At 31.3% G+C, this 22,386-nt stretch overlaps 1 protein-coding gene across 6 annotated transcripts in view; it reads right to left on the minus strand.

The window, feature by feature from the left end:
- Positions 1-22,386, minus strand: part of LOC143240120 (protein Gawky-like) — a 66,418-nt gene that overhangs the window by 4,826 nt on the left and 39,206 nt on the right. For all 6 annotated transcript variants that reach the window (XR_013021580.1, XR_013021581.1, XR_013021579.1 and 3 more), the window contains 4 exons: positions 19,446-19,503; positions 19,045-19,238; positions 13,069-13,185; positions 4,673-4,897 (listed from right to left, as the gene is read on the minus strand). Coding sequence is in view for 3 of the 6 variants with exons in the window: in XM_076482029.1 (XP_076338144.1) it covers positions 4,673-4,897; positions 13,069-13,185; positions 19,045-19,238; positions 19,446-19,503 (594 nt within the window). In the remaining 3 variants the exon portion in view is untranslated. The remainder of the gene's footprint in view (positions 1-4,672; positions 4,898-13,068; positions 13,186-19,044; positions 19,239-19,445; positions 19,504-22,386) is intronic.

The following is a 22,386-nucleotide window of genomic DNA, read 5'->3' on the forward strand; positions in this document are numbered from 1 at the left end:
CAGATTAAAAATACTTCAAAAAATATTCTAAAGAGCTTTCTTTGGATTCAAATACTATCCGAAGTGATATATTCCAAATAATAACAAAAAACTTGTTTAAATAGAGACCTAACAGTTTTCATCACATGGCTACTTATATATTGTGCCATTATTTAACTAACCTGAGTTAACTGAAAATAGCAATTTGTAAAATCTTAACTCTTTCACTACATGCTTGGATCGCTCGACCAAGTTTACAACCATAAAGTAACTGTCACAGTTTTCATATTATAATTTTTTAAAGATATTCTGTGTATCTTTGTGGCATTTCTTACACTTTCAATAAACATAAAGCATTTTGTATACAAAAACTTTCTCCAAGAACTTATGGAGTCAAAGTGTTAAATGATCCATATACAAAATGATTTTCCTATTAAGATTAAAAAAATACCTTTCCTTACCTGAAAATTGTCATATTTCATTTATGTAATCTCTAAATAATTACCAAATGTTTTTACCAGAAAGATTTTATCTCTTATTTTCTCCACCCTTACTCCATGTGTGTTCAGTCAGTTTAATCAACCATAAAAAAATCACATACATTACCACCATTTTTTTCTTTCTAGAGTGACTGAAACTCTAACATAAAACAATAATTTTTTATCCTAAACAGTTTAGAGCTCATAACAGTGCACATCTGTTCATACTTAAGCTTTATTGTTTTAATGCCCTTGGAACAATATCTATCCTAACATACAAGTTGTAGCTCACACTACTGTATTGAATAATACAACACATATGCTGCTTGCATGGATAATTTTTCATTATTTGTTTCAATATATTACCTAATCTAATAAGCTTCTAATTCTTACACTTTAGTTACATTTATAATAATAAACTGGGCCTTCTTGTTTACTAACGTCAATGAAACTTAAACCTATTTTTGTTTTACATTAATGGTACTACGATTTACATAATCTTTATTGAATTAAATAATATCTTGTGTAAAGTAGACAGTTTCCTATAACTTTAACAGCCTTTAAACATTCAGGTACATACATCAATTTGACATTTGAAATGAAAGGTTTTAACTGCAGGCAAATAGATAATTACCTATACATAAAACAATGTAATATAGTATGACAGTTGATAGATTAAAAATACAGCTTTATATATAATAATATATAATATATTTATTTATTATATATACTAATATATATAATAATATATAGTAGATAATTACCTACACAGAAAACAATGTAATATAGTATGACAGTTGATAGATTAAAAATACAGCTTTATATATAATAATATATAATATATTTTTTATTATATATACTAATATATATAATAATATATAGTAGATAATTACCTACACAGAAAACAATGTAATATAGTATGACAGTTGATAGATTAAAAATATAGCTTTATATTGGTTAAAAATAATATAATGGAGAAAATTATTGATTGTTTATGAAAGACAGAATTTGACAGGAGGGTTTGATGCATACATTTGATTCTCTAGCTTATGGTTCTGCAAAAAAATAAGGTTGAAAGTAAAAACTATATTTTGCCCAATCAGTAAAAACTATATTTTGCCCAATCAGTATCTATGTTATAATGATTACTTTACATTACACTTTGAACTTCTCAGAGAGGAAAGTAAAGAAGACTAAAGCTCTGGAAAATAGATATCACAATTCTTATCCTGGGAGAGGTTGAAGACGTTTTAACTACTGCCTAACAAAATTAAGAACTTAAAACTTATATACAAATAGAAATTGATTTACTATGTTTTGATGCTAAGTTTATTACTATACAATAATAATAAAATGGTTGAATTCAATTTTCAATACAGCTTTCTTATTGGTAGTTTCATAAATTTGAACAGTAGTCATATGTTAGACCAGAAGAAAGGGATTTTCATTTACCCAGAGAAATACTTGTATTGAATATATTGTTACACAGGTACTTTAAGAATTAGTTGGTTAAAAAAAAACAATGTCCAATCCACTTTACTCTCTCAACACAGGCTGTTGATTTCACTGACCACAAGATCTCTTTGCACTTGTATAAAGTCTTTATAGATTTGATACTACTAACTTGTAATATATCTTCACAATCTTTCAGTAAACATTACAAGCCTTTCATACATGACAAATCACATTTTTTAATAAATTAAATAGAATAAATATACTGAGTACTTGTTTCTAATATTCCATTTGTGAAGTGATTCTCATTTTCAGATTAAAAATGTATTTCTTCATCTCAAAAATCTCAGGTTTGATTTGTGTAATTTCTAAAACATCTTAAATAAATTTTAAATGTTTATTTTTGGTAAAACCTTATGTTATTTTCTCGTCCCTAACTCTATAAAAGGTTAATCAATTTGACTGACCTCATAACCACATAAAAAAAAACAATCACAATAAATTACATTTGTTTTCTAGAATGACTTAAAAATTGTAACATGACATTAAGTAGCTTTAAACTTGTACGAATATATATTTATAATTAAAATTTATTGTTTTTTTGAAGCTTGTCTAACTGTTATTCATGCCTTTATAAGCTGTAAATCACTCAGGCAACGCAAAGCTCACATTATGCTTTTAAATTATGTTACTCAAGAGCTATTTGTGTGCATGCCTCACAAGAAATTTTTATTATATATTTTAACCTGATCTAACCTAAAGAGACACATTTTATTTAGTTTTACAATAATAAAAAACAAAGTCTTTACTTCAGTCTATTGTTTGTTTGTCTCAATTTCTAATGATATAAAACTGTTTTTTTTTAATACTAAAGCACTAAATTTTTATTCAGTTAAATAATACCTCAAAGAACAAAGAATAATAACATGCAAAAAGTAGACAATTTTCCCTAACTACCAAACTTTTTCTGGAATTCTAACTATGAAATAAGAACTGTTACAAGATCATCCAAGTTAGTTGTTAGGAAACAAAGCTTGTATTAACACTTTTCACAGGGGCTCAATCAATTTGACAGACCACATGACCTGTTTGTACTTATATATATAGTCTTTATAGATTTAACACTTCTTACCTTCAATATAGTTTGTATATCTTCACAATGTTTCAGTTAACATTATAAGTGTTTCTTACATACAAACAAATCTCGTTATTTAGCGAAGTATCTTAAACAAACTAAAATAATGATTTGTTCATGAATATATCGAGTATTTATTCTGAATAATCCAGATGCATTGTAATTTCCTTGCTGATATCAAACGTACTTTTCCTAATCTCAAATTTACTGTGGGTAATCCATAAAACCTCCTAAACAGATTTCACATTTTTTTTGTCAGTAAAACTTTATATTTTATCTGCTATTTTCTCTACCATATCTCAAAACAGGATCAGTTAATTTGATCAACTTTATAACCACCAAAAAAATTTTAAAAATGTAAATTAGCATTTTCTTCTTTCTAGAATTACTTCAAATTGCAACTTGAAACTACATTTGTTTATGCTAAGTTGCTTTAAACTTGTAGCAGTACATATCTAGTTATAATTAAATGTTATTATTGTATTGACCTTTGAACTGTGTCTAACTACTATCTGTGCCATTATAAGTTATAAACCACTGGGGCACATGCTACAATATCAAATTAAATTACCTACATGCAGTTCTCATGTCTGCATCATGAAACATTATTATATTATTATCTATTTTACGTAAACTAACTTAAAAAAATCTATACATTTTGCGTTTCAGTTACTTTTATATAATAAATAGAAAATAAACAAGAACAACAACAAATAAAGTACACACTCAAGCTTCTTTCTTGCTGTCGATGTCAAGGACACATAAGCTTACTATTTTATACTAATGGTAGTGATGCACTAAAGTTAATTTAACTAAATAAAAAATGCACCAATGAACATAGACTAATAACATGAAAAAGTAGACAATTTCTCCTAACTCTCAAAGAGTTGTTACAAATTCATACAAGCTAGTCTTCAAGTTTCTTGTATTCTGAGTGAAACTGATGCTTATATGTTCAAAAAACTTTATATGTTACATTATTTGACAGATGAAACCTCTGACTTTTAAAATCAGTTATAGGTAATATATAACTAAGTACAAGAGAGAATTATTAACAAATTGTATTAAAAATACAAAAATGTGTCCATATGTCTCTCATTATCAACAAACATGGACCAAAATGTGTCCATATGTCTCTCATTATCAACAAACATGGACCATTCTTGGTAGGACAATGAGGAATAACATTCTGTATATGACCACCAAGTTTCATGACTCAAATAATTTTTGACTGAGTTACATAACCTCCATTAAACAGAAGTAATAAAAAAAACAACCTAACTTACTGCAAGGTAAGGAAGAGTGGAAATACAGTATATTTTAATGGAAGAGAACTCTACACATTAATGGAAGAGAACTCTACACATAAATGGAAGAGAACTCTACATATTAATGGAAGAGAACTCTACATATTAATGGAAGAGAACTCTACATATAAATGATTAAATAACTTCAGTAACAAATATTTTTTTCATTTTGCTTACCTCAGCTTACAGTAATCATACTGTGTGGCACTAGGCATTCAGACATTGTAAATACATTTTACATAGTAATAATAAATTAAGAGTTAAACAATGAATCTTATGAAAGGAAGGTCTGCACAATTGTGACAAGTAGTAACACTTACATGATGTTTTATAAAATTAGCCTGCTGGACAGCAATCTGGTTACGTAAGTTGTTGATGCGCTGCTTGATTTGAGTCACGTGCATATTAAACTGAGGAGGTAAAGCTCCACCTTTACCAAACTGTTGAGAACCATGCAGCTGCTGGATCTCATACAGAAGTTTGATCTCTTGTAACAACTGAGAGAGAAGATGTAATGTTTGAGGGGCCAATGGCTGGTTAATAATCTGAAATTGATAAAAGGAAATGTTACAAAATTCAAAGGATCTGTTCTAAGAACTGATAGAGAAGTGAACTCTCACTATGACTGATACAGTAATTATGTCAGTTTGAGAACAAATACCTTGATATCACTTTGAAAAATGATTTAATATTTCAAAGTGGTGTTGTGAACTACTACATATAAATACTGATATGTCCAACACAACAGAAACCCAGTAATTTTGTTTATATAAATATTTCCCAACAATTTAAGTTTGCAGTAACAATATATTACTTATTCTTTCTAACTAATAATTATCCAAATCAGATCTTTGAGTTTGCCAGATTTCAGATGGACATATTATAGCCATACCTTAATGAAAAATAAATTAAAAAAAAACTGCATTTCTATATTGCAATTTATTGTACACAGTACTAAGCAGTGTATTCTATATCAAGAGAATGGTAATATGCATGGGAAAGTATTTTATTGTGTAGTAAATAACAAGTATTTATTATTATTTCTTGCACAGCTGCAGACCAGTTTGTTGTGTTTCTTTAATAATTCAACCTTTTTTGTAATAGATAATTACTTGTGTTTTGAACCACCACAATCTATTTAAGGTCAAACTCCAATTACATGTACTGATAAACTGTATAAAAACGTTACCTTACTTGAAAAGTATAATTGCATTTAAAGCAAAGAGAAATGCATAAATGTTTTATTTATAAGTTCACAAAATATGACACACACACAAGTCAGTTCACAGCATATGACTACACACACACACACAAGTCAGTGCACAGCATATTACTACACATACAAGTCAGTTCACAGCACATTACTACACACACACACACACACAAGTCAGTTCACAGCATATTATTACATACACATACAAGTCAGTTCACAGCATATTACTACACACACACACAAGTCAGTTCACAGCATATTACTACACACACACAAGTCAGTTCACAGCATATTACTACACACACACAAGTCAGTTCACAGCATATTACTACACACACACGTTAGTTCACAGCATATTACTACACACACACACACAAGTCAGTTCACAGCATATTACTACACACACACACACAAGTCAGTTCACAGCATATTACTACACACACAAGTCAGTTCACAGCATATTACTACACACACAAGTCAGTTCATAGCATATTACTACTACACATATACACACAAGTCAGTGCACAGCATATTACTACACATACAAGTCAGTTCACAGCACATTACTACACACACACACAGAAGTCAGTTCACAGCATATTACTACACACACACAAGTCAGTTCACAGCATATTACTACACACACAACAAGTCAGTTCACAGCATATTACTACACACACCGCGTTAGTTCACGGCATATTACTACACACACACACAAGTCAGTTCACAGCATATTACTACACACACACACACAGTCAGTTCACAGCATATTACTACACACACAAGTCAGTTCACAGCATATTACTACACACACAAGTCAGTTCATAGCATATTACTACTACACATATACACACAAGTCAGTGCACAGCATATTACTACACATACAAGTCAGTTCACAGCACATTACTATACACACACACACACACACACACACAAGTCAGTTCACAGCATATTATTACATACACATACAAGTCAGTTCACAGCATATTACTACACACACACACAAGTCAGTTCACAGCATATTACTACACACACAAGTCAGTTCACAGCATATTACTACACACACACAAGTCAGTTCACAGCATATTACTACACACACAAGTCAGTTCACAGCATATTACTACACACACATGTTAGTTCACAGCATATTACTACATACACACACACAAGTCAGTTCACAGCATATTACTACACACACACACACAAGTCAGTTCACAGCATATTACTACACACACACACACAAGTCAGTTCACAGCATATTACTTCACACATAAGTCAGTTCACAGCATATGACTACACACACACACACAAGTCAGTTCACAGCATATTACTACACACACAAGTCAGTTCATAGCATATTACTACTACACATATACACACAAGTCAGTTCACAGCATATTACTACACACACGCAAGTTAGTTCACAGCATATTGCTAGAGATGTAGATATTAAAATAAGTTTCTTATTGGTGCAAGAATGTGGATATTCAAAGATTAACACCAGAAACACAGCACTTTGAATTAACACCAGAAACACAGCATTTGTGTATATTAAAACTCAGTTACAACAATATTTAAAATAATTTTTTTTCTATACTTGTATATGATCTGCTATTTATATTTTCACAAAGAATTGGCTAACACTTAAAGTGTCATTCATTAAACAATGTTGCATTATGCATGGCATTTTTCTTACAATAATTTTCAAAGTTTTATTTATAAATTTTGTATGATTAAACATTACACAGTAGAGCTTCTGAATGTTACCAAGTGCGTGTCCTTACAGAATCCACTGCCTGCTGAATGGAAGCACCATCAAGGTCCATATCTCAATGGATAGCAAACCAAGGAAAATAGTCAGAGGTACTACTCCCTCTAGACACCAATGACCAAGAAACTGATGAAAAACTTTGCTTCAGGGGTTTTAAATTTCCCAACTTTGTGAGAATAAAGTTTATGCAGATCAAGAAATATCACTAATGCATCTTACACTGACAAACACTAAGCAAGCTTTTCAACTTCACAAAAGGTCATTATCCTAAGGTTTCATCATCTCAAACTTGAACAGCCCAACCATGAAAGCCCTTCAATACTCCAGTTTCTCAACTGCAAGAGCTGTGAGCATGACTGGACAACACTGCCAAAGTCTGATGCATCAGTTACACCAGCAAATATCTTGTTAATGACTGCTGAAGGCCAGATCTGACACACATTGCAGCAACTGTAGAGATTAACATGCCACTTTTACCATGGATATCCAAAGTTTCAACTGGTCACCAGGTTCAAAACACAGATATTGCTATCATTGGATGTATCTACAACATTGATCAACCAAATTTCACAGTTCTGTCACAGAGACCACAATTTAACAGCCACACAACAGAACAACCATGCCTACTCTAACCACCAAGCTTGCCTCACAACCCAGGTTGTACACTGCCAGATCTTCCATTCAGTCACAACCAGCAGAATAATTGACAACCAACAAGCATGTTCTTTGTCCCATCAGCCTTGATGCCTTCATCACAGATTTCACTCTAGCAGCTGTCACCATTGAGAGCAAAACTGAAACATTCCTGAACATAGCTTTACTTTAGGAAAACAAATTACACCTATTTTTTATAGATCACAATGTACCCACCTATCAAGATCCCATACTTCACCAGATGAAAGTTGCATCTCTACCAAAAATAACCTTACTTACTCCCTTTACACAAAGTTCTTGCATTAAATAGTGTAAAAATATCAAAATATCACCATACCCTGAGATTCAAACCCACCATTCCACAGTTAAACCCTTAACACCAAAGGCATAAATTTTCACTCAAATGCACAACATGACAGTTATTAATGACAACTCACACTTAGTACAACAGAACTTAAGTATTATTAACCTTGTTATTATTTCTCCTATGTTAGTGCACCTAACATCTAACTTTAAAGTCTACAACGTGACAGTTATTAATGACAACTCACACTTAGAACAATGGAACTTAAGTATTATTAACCTTGTTATTATTTCTGCTGTGTTAGTGCACCTAACATCTAACTTTAAAGTATACAACGTGACAGTTATTAATGACAACTCACACTTAGAACAATGGAACTTAAGTATTATTAACCTTGTTATTATTTCTGCTGTGTTAGTGCACCTAACATCTAACTTTAAAGTATACAACGTGACAGTTATTAATGACAACTCACACTTAGAACAATGGAACTTAAGTATTATTAATCGTGTTATTATTTCTGCTGTGTTAGTGCACCTAACACCTAACTTTAACCCTCATACACACGGTGGGGGTCAAAAATGGGCCCACTTGTGTTTAAGTTGTTATAGAAATATCAAAGGTGTGACTTTCGGGCCTAAAAATGTACCTAATTTAATCTATACTAATAACATACTATACTAATACGTTTAACATGTATTTTATGCAAATGGGGTATTACACCCCTTGTCTAATGTCGAAATTCACGTTTTCCACATTGGGGGTCATTTTTGACCCCCGTTTAAAAAACTCAATTACATGTCTGGTAAACAATCAAATAATATATTGATATGAAATTTTGTGCTCTAGAACATTCTAGAACACTCTATAAATGTTCTCGAGCATTCTAGAATATTCTTATCTACGTTGCATAGAGAGCCCTCAATCGATGATGAATCAGGAAAACCTGAAATAATTTCATACTATAACTCCACCAAAGGAGGAGTCGATACACTAGACCAAACAGTTAGATTCTTTTCCACAAAAAGAAAGACCAGAAGGTGGCCAATGGCACTATTTTATAACATTCTTGATGCTGCCGCATACAATGCTTACCTTCTCTATCGCCAGCCATCCAGAATTCGCATCAAAGTACCAAAAAAAGAGCAAGACGTGAATTTCTGAAGTTGCTTACTGATGAATTACTGCCTGAAGAAGATACAAATGAAGTGATCCCTCCAAAAAGACAAAAAGTTGCTGAAGAGAACGTTAGGAAATGGTGTCAAATATGCGCATGTGATTCAAGGAAAAAAACTTCTTCAAAGTGTATCAAATGTAGTAAAATGGCTTCCAATGACCATAAAGTTAGCCAGAGTGTATGCATAAATTGTATAGAATAAATATTTTGTCCAAATATATACTTTGCTTATATGAAAATAAATTTTTTGTTAATATTTTTGGTTGGGGTCAAAAATGACTCCCAGTGTGGGCAACGTAATTTTTTTGAGTGTGTGTACTAGGGTTAAAGTATACAACGTGACAGTTATTAATGATAACTCACACTTAGTACAACAGAACTTAAGTATTATTGACCTTGTAATTATTTCTCCTGTGTTAGTGCACCTAACACCTAACTTTAAAGTATACAACGTGTCAGTTATTAATGACAACTCACACTTAGTACAATAGAACTTAAGTATTATTAACCTTGTTATTATTTCTCCTGTGTTAGTGCACCTAACATTAAAGTGTACAACATGACAGTTATTAATGACAACTCACACTTAGTACAATGGAACTTAAGTATTATTAACCTTGTTATTATTTCTCCTGTGTTAGTGCACCTAACACCTAACTTTAAAGTATACAACGTGACAGTTATTAATGACAACTCACACTTAGTACAACAGAACTTAGGTATTATTAACCTTGTTATTATTTCTGCTGTGTTAGTGCACCTAACATCTAACTTTAAAGTATACAAGAAACACAGAAAGGTGACAACCCCATATCGTTCCAAATTAAAACCTGTAACTGGATTAATCTCCATAATCATAAGCTTCACCAAAACATTCTTGATTTGAACATAGTCAACATTTAATAGCTACCTTGACAATGAGTTACCAGAATTAAAAACCAAAGAAACATATAAAAACGATTTAGAAGAATATTAAAATACACAACATGAGTCACAGCCAAAAGCACAGATAATAGAGTTCTTAAAAAAGCACAAAAGACAGAACATTACACCAGAAATCCTCATCTTAACAAGAATCTGCACATTATTCAAAGAAACCAACCACACAAACCACAAATAAACAAGAAAAAAAGTGAAATGGAATGACTGACCAGAATCAAACAAAAGGAAAACTGAAAAGCCTTTAAAACGTATGTCATGAAACTATTGACTATGGTAACATTACATAAGTAGATTAGTTTGCCTCCACTGATGCCTAAATATCTGAATTATTCTAATCCAACTTTCCTGACACAACCAGTCAACATAGCCACCCACAACTCCCATAGCCTCTTAACTGAAATCTCAACCCAACCACTACAGCAGAAATCAAAATACATCCTTGTAAACTTAAAAAAACAATGTACGAGGCAAAGACAAAATCCTCAACACTGTACTTAAACATGCATCCCACAAGTTTTTAAAGTGCCTTACAAATATATACGATCTGTCTGTTTTCCAGATATTTTCCAAGTATGTGTAAGTCAGCCATTATCAATACAATTCTCAATAAAGGCCAAAATTCTAAAATCCCTAGAGACTTCCACCTAATAAACTTAATTAACTGTACTGGCAAGCTCCCACAGAAAATCATGACAATTCTACTATGATGGCTTCTCAAGAATAACAACACACTAGCACTAATTCAGAATGCAGAATGAAACATCAGACAAGCTGTGGACAACCTTGTTTGATTATTTGAAACAAAGAACATTGGCGTTAACAAACTCCTACTCATTTTTCTTGATGTACAAAAAGCCTTCGATACAGTAGGGCATAATTGAATTAAATTCAAGCTAATGAATACAAAATACTAATAGTTTTCTCTAAATGGATCTCAAACGTTTTTTAGAAAACAGATCTGTAAAAGTATGAATTAACAATGCTATCTCCTAACCCTTTTTTTTCAATAAAGGAATACCACAAGGGCCAGTCCTCTGCCCAATACTCTAACCTTTCTCTATGAACAATATACCACTACTGACTACACCTCTCATTCACGCATCTCATTAAGCTAATGATATACCAGTATGAAGCCTCTTGGATTTCCCCTTTAGCTAAACCAAAGTTCAAAAAAACCTTAAATAAAATTATTTGTAAATAGAAGATTATTCACAATCCTAACAGGATTCAAACCATTATTATTTACAAAGCTCTAAATAAAACATTCAAGACAATAAAAAACACTACATTTTTACAGATTTCTCATCACTTTCTCTAAGACAGTACAATTTCTTTGTGTTGCACACCACAAACTAACATGACACATGCATATTAAAATCTATTCAAAAACTTACAACAAGAATTATGAACCTCCAGAAAATAAGCTATCACACTCATGGGTGCAGATCACAAACAATAACACATTTATAAAACTGTATTAGACATATCATGAAATATGGATAACATGCACCATGAAGCAATTTCACCTTTCAATTCTACAAAATTTACAAAACTGGGCCACACACTTAGCTTACCATCTATCCAAGTACACACCAGTCTGCTATGTAAAAAAAACTCAACCTAACCAAAAGCATGAATAATCAAACTCACAAATGAATGCTACAAAAAATCAATTAGCTGTAACTCCCTCACATCCATTTTCCCTTCTATTGCCACCACCCCACAACCGAGGTGAAGATAAATATCTCCCCATAACTTTATTCATGAAAATACCAATATCCCACATCCCTAACAATCAACTGTTTTATATACACAACTCTGTATTTTCACAAGTTCTCAAGCTAACCAACTCCCGTCACTGCTTTTGCATGGCCACTAGCTGAGCTTTCTCAACAGTGAAAGTGGGTTTTCTTGGGGTATTCTTATTTCCCCCACACACCAAAATTCAAGGCAATGGGTCTCTCGACCTCAACCACAGAATTTAGATTTACCAATTTCTGCCAGGCTCTGATATGGATGTGGAATGTTGCTTAAATTTTCATTTGTAAAAACTGAAGTTGAATTTAATAAACCAGCCACCTCATAATCCTTTATAATCTTTCACAGGCCCTACTCCCATCTTAAAATATTATTTAACCCTAATGTATATGAAAAAATACTGTTAATTTTTACATTTTCAGCCAACCTTCATTTTCACTGACTTTTTGATTTCCTAATGCTCTGTTTGACCAACATTTTACCTTCTATAATCCTCTTAAGTCTCCCATCATAGTAGTCAATTCAATCTCTTAACTGTATTGTGTTTTTTTAGGTTCAGTCCTTATACTCTTTCTAAACAAACATGTTTCTTCACTTGCAGCCATACTTTTCTATAAGAAATGTGTCTATCTTGAACATTAACAAATTGTATTCACATTTTTCGATATTTACTCTGTACTTTCAGTTAACTCAATAGCCAAATCCACAATGGATAATTCTTGTTGCACCCCTTCAAAAATGTTATTGTCTTGAAATTTGTAACCAAAACCTAATTATTCTTGACTTCCATGTCGTGTAAAACATCAAACCTTACATGTAAGGCCTAGCATAAGTTTACTCAACAATTATATGGAAGCTATAGTTGTGAAAACCAAAACACTGAAATTAAATGATTACCTGGGGGTTAAGGTATCCTGCTTGAACTGCTACTTGTATCTGTTGAACAAGAAGTTTCAAATGAGTTGCTGAAGGTTGGTTCAATCTTCCACCAAGTACATTCAGAGATGTATATTTCTGCAGACACAACAAAATACAGATTAGAGCACTTTGACAGCTAACTGTGAAGAGCATAACAATTATGTCACATGATGTTGTTTGGAGTCCTGAACTACAACCAATAAAGTCTGTATCTATTTTGTAAGTATCTTCACCTCCCTAAAACATAGTGAAAAACCGATTCACAACTGAAACCTGTAATAACTCCATTTTTGCACTGACTTAGATACCTCTGAAAGGATAATACAATAATCTTAAGTGACTAACTTCAGTTTTTGCAATGTTACTATGAAAACTCAATACAATAAGAATTACTCAGCAGAAAGTGAACCTGCTGGAGGCAAGCAAGTTCAGCTAAGTATAGTGTTTTTAAATATGTTAAACCTGGACCAAGTCTCAGGCAGTAGAGAAGTTGAATAAAAATTTGTAATAAAAAAATAAAAATTATATCCATAGATTAACCATTATAGCAATAGGATTAAAGTTTTCACTTGTTACAAACTTTTAAACATAATTGTTTTCTTGAGAATATTTGTAAAGTTGCCAGAGAAATATCAATTGTGGCAGATAAAGTAATGATTTTATATTACTTTTTAGCTGCTAAAACCAATATGGCAAATTTCACGTTACTTCACCCAATCTCTAAGTTGAAATGTGCTTCCTTTAGAGATGAACAGAGGAAAAGAAAAAGCATTCTTTTCAAGTAGGAAGCTTCATAATTTATCATCCCAAGTGATTTCTCAAATATAATAAAAATTAAAAACCAGAAAAGCATTCAACAAAGTTCAAACCTCAGTCATGTAGCAATAATCATAAACAGCTCTCAAAACACATGAAAATGTGTCTGAATACCTGGCATTATTAAGAGACCATTCTGGGCAAACCAATAAGGAATAATATTCTACATATGTCCATCAAGTTTCATCAAAATGGAAACGTTTTTCACTAAGTTAGAGACTAGAAATAGTTGGAAAAATTGGTTCCCAAGTTAACAGAAAGGGATGTTTTTTATTTTTGTGACCTTGATTCTCCAAAGACTAAATGCTTCTATGATAGGTCATAGTCTGAACACGTACCAACTTTCATTCAAATCCATTCAACCATTTTCAAGAAGTCTTGCTGACAAACATACACACACAAGGGTGAAACAATCATCTTTAGTGGTAATTAAAATTTTATTAACTATCATTGTTTTTAATGAAGATAATTTTAAACACACTTAGATTTTTGTAATGTTTCACATACAGTTTTTCACATCAAACTAACACACTCAGGTCTTTTGTAGTGCTTTAAACACAGTTTCTTACACTGAACTAACAAAGTGAGGGTCAACCATACAATTTTCTCTCAGTCAACTATTCCAAAAAAGGAAAATCTTTCAAATTTATACCTCACATTTGGGCTATTTACTTACACCATAATTACTTGTATCTGTGTAGCTGGTATAATGGTTACTGTATCACATCACACCAAATCATAAAACAAATACCTCACATTTTGGTTATTTACTTGCACCATAATTACTTGTATCTGTGTAGCTGGTATAATGGTTACTGTATCACATCACACCAAATCATAAAACAAATTAATACCTCACATTTTGGTTATTTACTTGCACCATAATTACTTGTATCTGTGTAGCTGGTATAATGGTTACTGTATCACATCACACCAAATCATGAAACAAATTAATACCTCACATTTTGGTTATTTACTTGCACCATAATTACTTGTATCTGTGTAGCTGGTATAATGGTTACTGTATCACATCACACGAAATCATGAAAAAAATTAATGTATCAAGTTTTGTGTGACACATATAATATTGAATAAAAAAAATAAAACTTTTTTTACCAAATACAGAAACATACATTTCTTTGTAGTTATAGTACTTTCTAATGTAAAGTAAAAAGAAAATGATTAAGCCTGTTAAAAAACAAAATATTTTAATTTTCCCTTTACATGAAATATCAATATTAGGCTTAATCCAAACTCTCAACCCACCACTATTACACTTGATGTGTTCCTGAGATTTTGATTATAAACATACATTTAATAATTATAAATCAAATACAGCAAAAATTACACAACACCCACTTTTAGAAATGGTATGTAGCATAACTCTCAACCCACCACTATTACACTTGATGTGTTCCTGAGATTTTGATTATAAACATACATTTAATAATTATAAATCAAATACAGCAAAAATTACACAACAACCACTTTTAGAAATGGTATGTAGCATAAAATATTATAAAGGTTAAAAAATATTGTATGTAAAATTAAAAAAAGACCTTAGAGTCAAATACTTTTGTTTACAAGTTTGACTCTTAAGTAAAATGGAAAATCAGAAGTGAACTATAATGTTGCATTTGCAATATCCAAAAGTTTACAAGGATCTTTCAAAATGTGCCAAGATATAACTTACAATGATTTCGATCTACAGAACAATATATTGTTTAATTACTTTTATGTTTTGAACAATATACATTGTTTAATTACTTTAATCTACAGAACAATACATTAGTTAATTATTTTTATCCACAGAACAATACATTGTTTAATTACTTTTATCTACAGAACAATACATTGTTTAATTACTTTTATCTACAGAATAATACATTGTTTAATTTTATCTACAGAACAATACATTGTTTAATTACTTTTATCTACAGAACAATACATTGTTTAATTACTTTTACCTACAGAACAATACATTGTTTAATTACTTTTATCTACAGAACAATACATTGTTTAATTACTTTTATCTACAGAACAATACATTGTTTAATTACTTTAATCTACAGAACAATACATTATTTAATTCCTTTAATCTACAGAACAATACATTAGTTAATTATTTTTATCCACAGAACAATACATTGTTTAATTACTTTTATCTACAGAACAATACATTGTTTAATTACTTTTATCTACAGAATAATACATTGTTTAATTTTATCTACAGAACAATACATTGTTTAATTACTTTTATCTACAGAACAATACATTGTTTAATTACTTTTACCTACAGAACAATACATTGTTTAATTACTTTTATCTACAGAACAATACATTGTTTAATTACTTTTATCTACAGAACAATACATTGTTTAATTACTTTTATCTACAGAACAATACATTATTTAATTACTTTTATCTACAGAACAATATATTATTTAACTACTTTTATCTACAGAACAATACATTTAATTATTTTTATCTACAGAACAATACATTATTTAATTACTTTTATCCACAGAACAATACATTATTTAATTACTTTTATCCACAGAACAATACATTGTTCGATGGCTTATCTACAGAATAACATATTTGTTTTATCAAATACTAGTTCACTAAAACACAGCCAAGACAGTTCACTTTGTAAAAGTCAGTTTTATATTACTGAATTTGACAACATTTGTGCATATGCACTACGTCATTGTAACATCTAAACTGTTGTTACTCCTATCATTTGTTATTACTATTTACAAACAAGTTTTAAACTTATTTTTCTTAAAACTTAGAACAATAAATGAAGAAGTATTAAAAACAATTATCTATTACCATTGTACTTGTTTGCTGATTGTTGTAGCTTAAGTCTAAAAAAATTTTGCAGGTGAAGGATGTGAAACAAAATATTTTTTAAGGGTCTTTGTAAATACACTTGAATAACCAAAAAGTCATAAATTACTGTACTAATAACATGGAATTCCATTATAATTAATCAAGTTTAGTGACTAAGTTGTGTTTAGGTCTTACAAAAATTTGACATTTCAGCTGAGCTAAAGACTCAACTTACCAGCTCAAAGGCCTGTTTTGAGGGAAAAAAAAAGACCATTATATTTGAAAATAGGTGAGAAAGTCACTTGGGGGACATTCTGAGCTTTTGACTGGTTATTCACATGTCATATTTAGAAGCAAATGTATACAAGGGACTAAATACAAAAATGGTAAACAATGAGTAGAACCACCATGTTTGATTCAGTGCTTGAATGATAAATCAGTAAACAGAAAAGATAGGAGGTTCTTATTTTATATTCTAGATTGTAAATATTGGTAATTTGAGTTTGTAATTCACATAAAACTACATGCATTGTATTTTAACCTTATAAACATCACATTTGGACCAGTGCTGCATTCAACACACCACATGACAAACAAACATGTTTAGGTTTGTTTTTTAATATTTACTTTTAAATTAAATAATGTTTACTGTAAAAATTTAAATTGTAATATATAATTTGATACCAAAATTAAGGACATAAATTCATAAAATAGTTCAATAAAATTCTGAATCCAAGTCAATGAACACGATGACACGGCCTTTGACCTGTAACACATCTGGGAAAAGTTGAAGTTGTTAGTTTCGATACTATTCATTTTTAAATACAGTATGTACATCTTTAGAAAATCTGGAAGACTTTAAGTAAATATTATACTGTTTGCATACAAAGAATATTTTTTAGTGTGAATACATTGTGAATATATCAAATTTTTTATTAGTTCATGTGCAAAGTATTTATGATCAAAAACACTTTTCATCATTTCAAAAATCTCAAATTTCATTTGTTTAAACTCTAAAACCTCCTAAATACATTTCAAATGTTTGTTTTCAGTAAAACTTTATATTTTATCCATTATTTCTTCTACCCTGTTTCAAAAGAGAATCAGTTACTTCGACTGACCTTAAAATCAAAATAAATATAAATTACCATTTATTCTTTCTCAAATATCTCCAAACTGAAACTACACCCATTTATCCTAAATAGCTTTAAACTCATAACAACATTGACTTCTTTATAATTAAATTTTATTGTTTTATTCACCTCTGAACCATGTCTAACTACCAATTATGCTGTTGTAAGTTACAAAAGATGGATCGCATGTTATGCTATTGAATTACATTACCCATGAGCTAGTGATGAAACATTTTTATTATACAAATATTATTTATTTCACCTACTCTAATGTAAAGACACCCCTACTTTTACAACTTTTATTACCTGGATTTTTTAATTTTTTTTTACTATTCATGACACTTAACTTTCCATCTTTCATACTAATGATAGTAATTCACAGTCATTTATATTTAATTAAATAATACACCAAAGAACACAAAGTAATAACATGCAAACAGACAGACAATTTTCCTTAACTATTATATTTTTCTGACTTTCTACCAATGCAACAAGAACCACTACAAAACTATCCAAGGTTATACTAACACAAAAAATGATAATTCTCTGTTTAAAAAACAATGTAACATAACATCATTTGATAGACAAAAACCCTGGCTTCCTATTAGTTATAAATAATATAGAATTGAATGTAAGAGAAGACTATTAACAAATCCTGAAACAGAAGATGTAATGGATAGGTATGTCAAGAATAGTATGATTTTCTATTTAACAGCTCTGTTACCAAGCAAAATTGAAGGCTATCTGAGCAGTAATGGTTTCATAGTTTATGTTACATTTCTTAATTATTGGAGGAACGGTGAATAACATGGAGAAGAGATGAAGAACATTTCATATACTACTGAAAATTCAAGAATTTTAAAAAAATATTGCCTTAAACAGTTAAACACTATTAAAATACTAAAACCTTGGATGAATATATGGTGCCTTTTACCTATAGAAGAATAAATTATTCAATAAAAGAAAAACAAATTAGGGATTCTTGGTTGGAACTGAAACCAGAATATTTCTTACATGTTCAGAGTTTATTAATAAATTTTGGCACAAAAGTAGAATATAATACTTTAAGTATCACTGTGATACCAAAATTACATGCTTGTTGAGTGTTCTGTGAGTTCACATAAGCCAACCTCAGTATCCTAAATGTTAAACAATTAAAAGTAAACTTGACCTGATGTTTGAAAGTTTGAGTCCCACCAAACATAGGAGGGACATGGATCCCTTCAGAATTCAGTGCAGCTCTGTGCAGTGAATCAGTCAAGGGATTGTTCAGGCTTACATCATCCACAACAGTTTGCATTTTATGATAATCACCAATAACATCCATCAGACTTTTATCCTTATTTGCCAGTGTGTGAAGTTCTCCTAAAAATATATCAAATTAGTCAAAATACATACACTAGTAAAAACAAGAACTACAAGTAAGTTTATATACCAGCAGGTCAACATTAAAACGTTAAATCGGAAAAGCAAAGTTGTTAAAAGCTACCGTCCATAGTAATATCTTGTAAATTAAAGCAAGCCATTATATCATTGTTAAGATAAATAAATTAATAAAAGGTGTGTACTCACCAAGTGCTTCTTCTAAATTCATAGTCGTGTTTTGTAAAGCATTTTCTACATCTTCTTTCTGAAAAATATTCTGTCCAGTCATCTCTCAACAATTAAAAATTAAATTAAAATTAAAAATAATACATTATAACTAAGTAGCTATCATTTCAAAATACAAAATAACAGTGAGTGTTACAAACATTCAAAGAGTTGAATTACATTAAAATATTTATATTGATAAATCTTTATATTATAAACTAATAGCTTCATGAATGGATAACAAGTTCCAAAGAGGACACATCCAAATATGTTTTGTAAAAAACCTTAATTTCTAGGTCCCTAAGTTCAAATGTGTACAAAACAAAACCCACATGTTTGTTATAACTTAAAAAGCAAACAGAAACAAAAATAAATTAAACAAAAAATGCTGCACTAACTCAAATGATCCTAGGGTACAAGCTATAATGTGGGATCATAAAATGTACCCTAGGTTTTGGAGGTAACAGCTGAAGTAGGACCCACATTGTGGTGGAGATACATCATCTATCCATCTTAACCTTCATACACCAGTCTCACATAAAGAAATAAAGGAGTAGCAATAGATATAAAAGTAGAAATTAAGAGAGCGGGATGTGGGTACTCAAGCCCACAACGTCCCACATCTATGTCACCCTTCACTGCCTGCAGACAGTTGTGGGAAAGTGACTGTTCTCCAAAGTAAGGAAGAAAAAAACTGAAATGAAAATAAGACCAAGAGAAATAAGGTACTACCATTTGGGGGTAAGTAAGTTAATAACTTACTTCTTGGAGTTAGAATTCCAGCCCCCATTATTGTAGAAAGACATTAATTGGTAGTTCAGTAAAGGAATTATACTAGTATATACAAGTCCCATCCAGTTATCTAAATAAACTAGTATAGCTCCAACCACCACCCATTTATTAAGTCAACTGTGGCTATTATGCTCTAAACCAGCTTTTATATGCAATAAGGTGTGCATTAGCATAAAGTAGTACCAAGCTATTAAATGACCTTATTCATAACTAAAAATAGTTATTAGATATTTTAAGTAAAGTTTCTCTAATTTTTGTTTCTTTATATTTATTTAATACATTCTTATATTTATTGCAGAATAGTTTCATAATTTTATTTGAAGTTTCTTTATTAAATCCATTAAATATTAATTTTTGTATCAGTATTTCAACATTATTGATAAAATATTGTAATTTATCACAAATTTTATAATTTCTGACTAATTGCAAAGTTATAATGCTTATAACAGAAGAGTGGTGGTTACCCTATTAAAAGGGGGTAAATCATCAATTGGAATGGCAAAATATTTTATTTTGTCAAATATATTTATATTAATATCCATATAAATTATTTTAATTTCTGGAAAAGTTAAGAAAGCCCCCCATGTAGTGGAGAAGCACAAGATCATGAACAGTCTCCAACATCTTCAAGGCCGAGATTCTGGCAGAACAACAGACCAGAGACTCATACTTCAGTTTCAATCGAATGGGGACATAATAGATCTTTAGCACAGATCATTGATCTGTTCCCCAAGGGGTGGAAGAGAAAACAAAAGAAATGTTCAGTGTCCTTGTATATTTGATGCACAGCTGCTTGATGTGTGAAATGAAATTCAGCTTATGGTCAAACATAAGCCCCAAGAACTTTGCTGCAGGGACCAAAAGAAGCATAACTTCACCATGACAAAGCTCAGGACTGGCAAAAGTGCAGGCAGACAGTTTTAACTTTTATCGAAAGGCAAGGTAAAATCTTTTGCTGTGGTCCACCTCACCAAACGATTGAGGGAAGTCTGTAGGTACTGCTCAATAAACCTCATAATTGATGAATGATAGGAGATGTGGAAGTTGTCAACATAGAGTGCACTTGCAACTGAAGGGAGAGAGTTGTACAGTAATGGCATTAATTTTATAATGAAAAGTGTGACACTTGAAACACAGCCCTACAGGGCTCCAAGTTCCTGTTGGAAAGAACAGGAAACTATTGAACCAAAACAAACTTGCAATCACTAGTCCAGTAAAGAAATGTACAAATGGTTATAAAACCCACATTAGTGGAGGCCTCACAAAATGCTATAGCTCCACTTTTTCAAGGCAAATAAAACAGAAACAGGATGTTGTTGCTTGAGAAAGCTTCCCTGATTAACATTTCAAGTCAAATCAGGTGCTCCATGGTGGAGTGCTGTTGTCAAAACCCTCTCTTGGTGGGTGACAGGAGGATGTTTCATTCAAGGAATCAAACAAGACGAGCATTAACCATTCTCTCCAAAATCTTACAGAGAAAGCTCATCAAAGCAACTGGATGGTAGTTTGAAGGAATCTCAGGCTCCTTCCCAGCCTTGGAAAAAGAGAAAACAACAGCTCAGTGCCAAGCATCAGGAAAAACATTCTCCTCCCAGATCCAGTTAAAAACAACTAGAAGGGCAGTAAGACAGGTAGGGGAGAAATGGAACAGCATCTTGTATTGAATAATTTCAGGTCCAACTGATGTACTGCCAAATTGATGAAGAGCAAGCACAAGTTCCACCAGCGTAAAGGGGCAATAACAGTCATAGAGACGATCAGGTCAAAAGGAAAAAGGCAATAGCTCTGCCTGAATCTTAATGGCTAAAATGGTGGGGGATGAGTCAGAAGTGCTATATGTAGGAGAAAAATTTTTGCAGAGAGTATTAGTTATGTTCTGTGCTTCAGCAACTTCCTGGCCAGAAGCAAGATCGAAAGAGGGGCAGAAGTATACCGCCCAATGACCTTCCAAATCTTGTCCCATGGGACTTTGGAACTGGTGGTAGAAGAGATGCTAGTTGTGTAGTTAATCCAAGGTTCCATCTCACTTTGATGCCTGACCTGCCAAACATGTGCATAAGGCTGCTGAAAAGCAGTGTGGTTTAAAAGTGTGGGATACCTATGAAAAGTATTCCAGGACCATTTTTGAGCC

This window comes from Tachypleus tridentatus, chromosome 13 (assembly GCF_004210375.1).
Source record: "Tachypleus tridentatus isolate NWPU-2018 chromosome 13, ASM421037v1, whole genome shotgun sequence".
NCBI classification, from domain to species: Eukaryota; Metazoa; Arthropoda; class Merostomata; order Xiphosura; family Limulidae; genus Tachypleus; species Tachypleus tridentatus.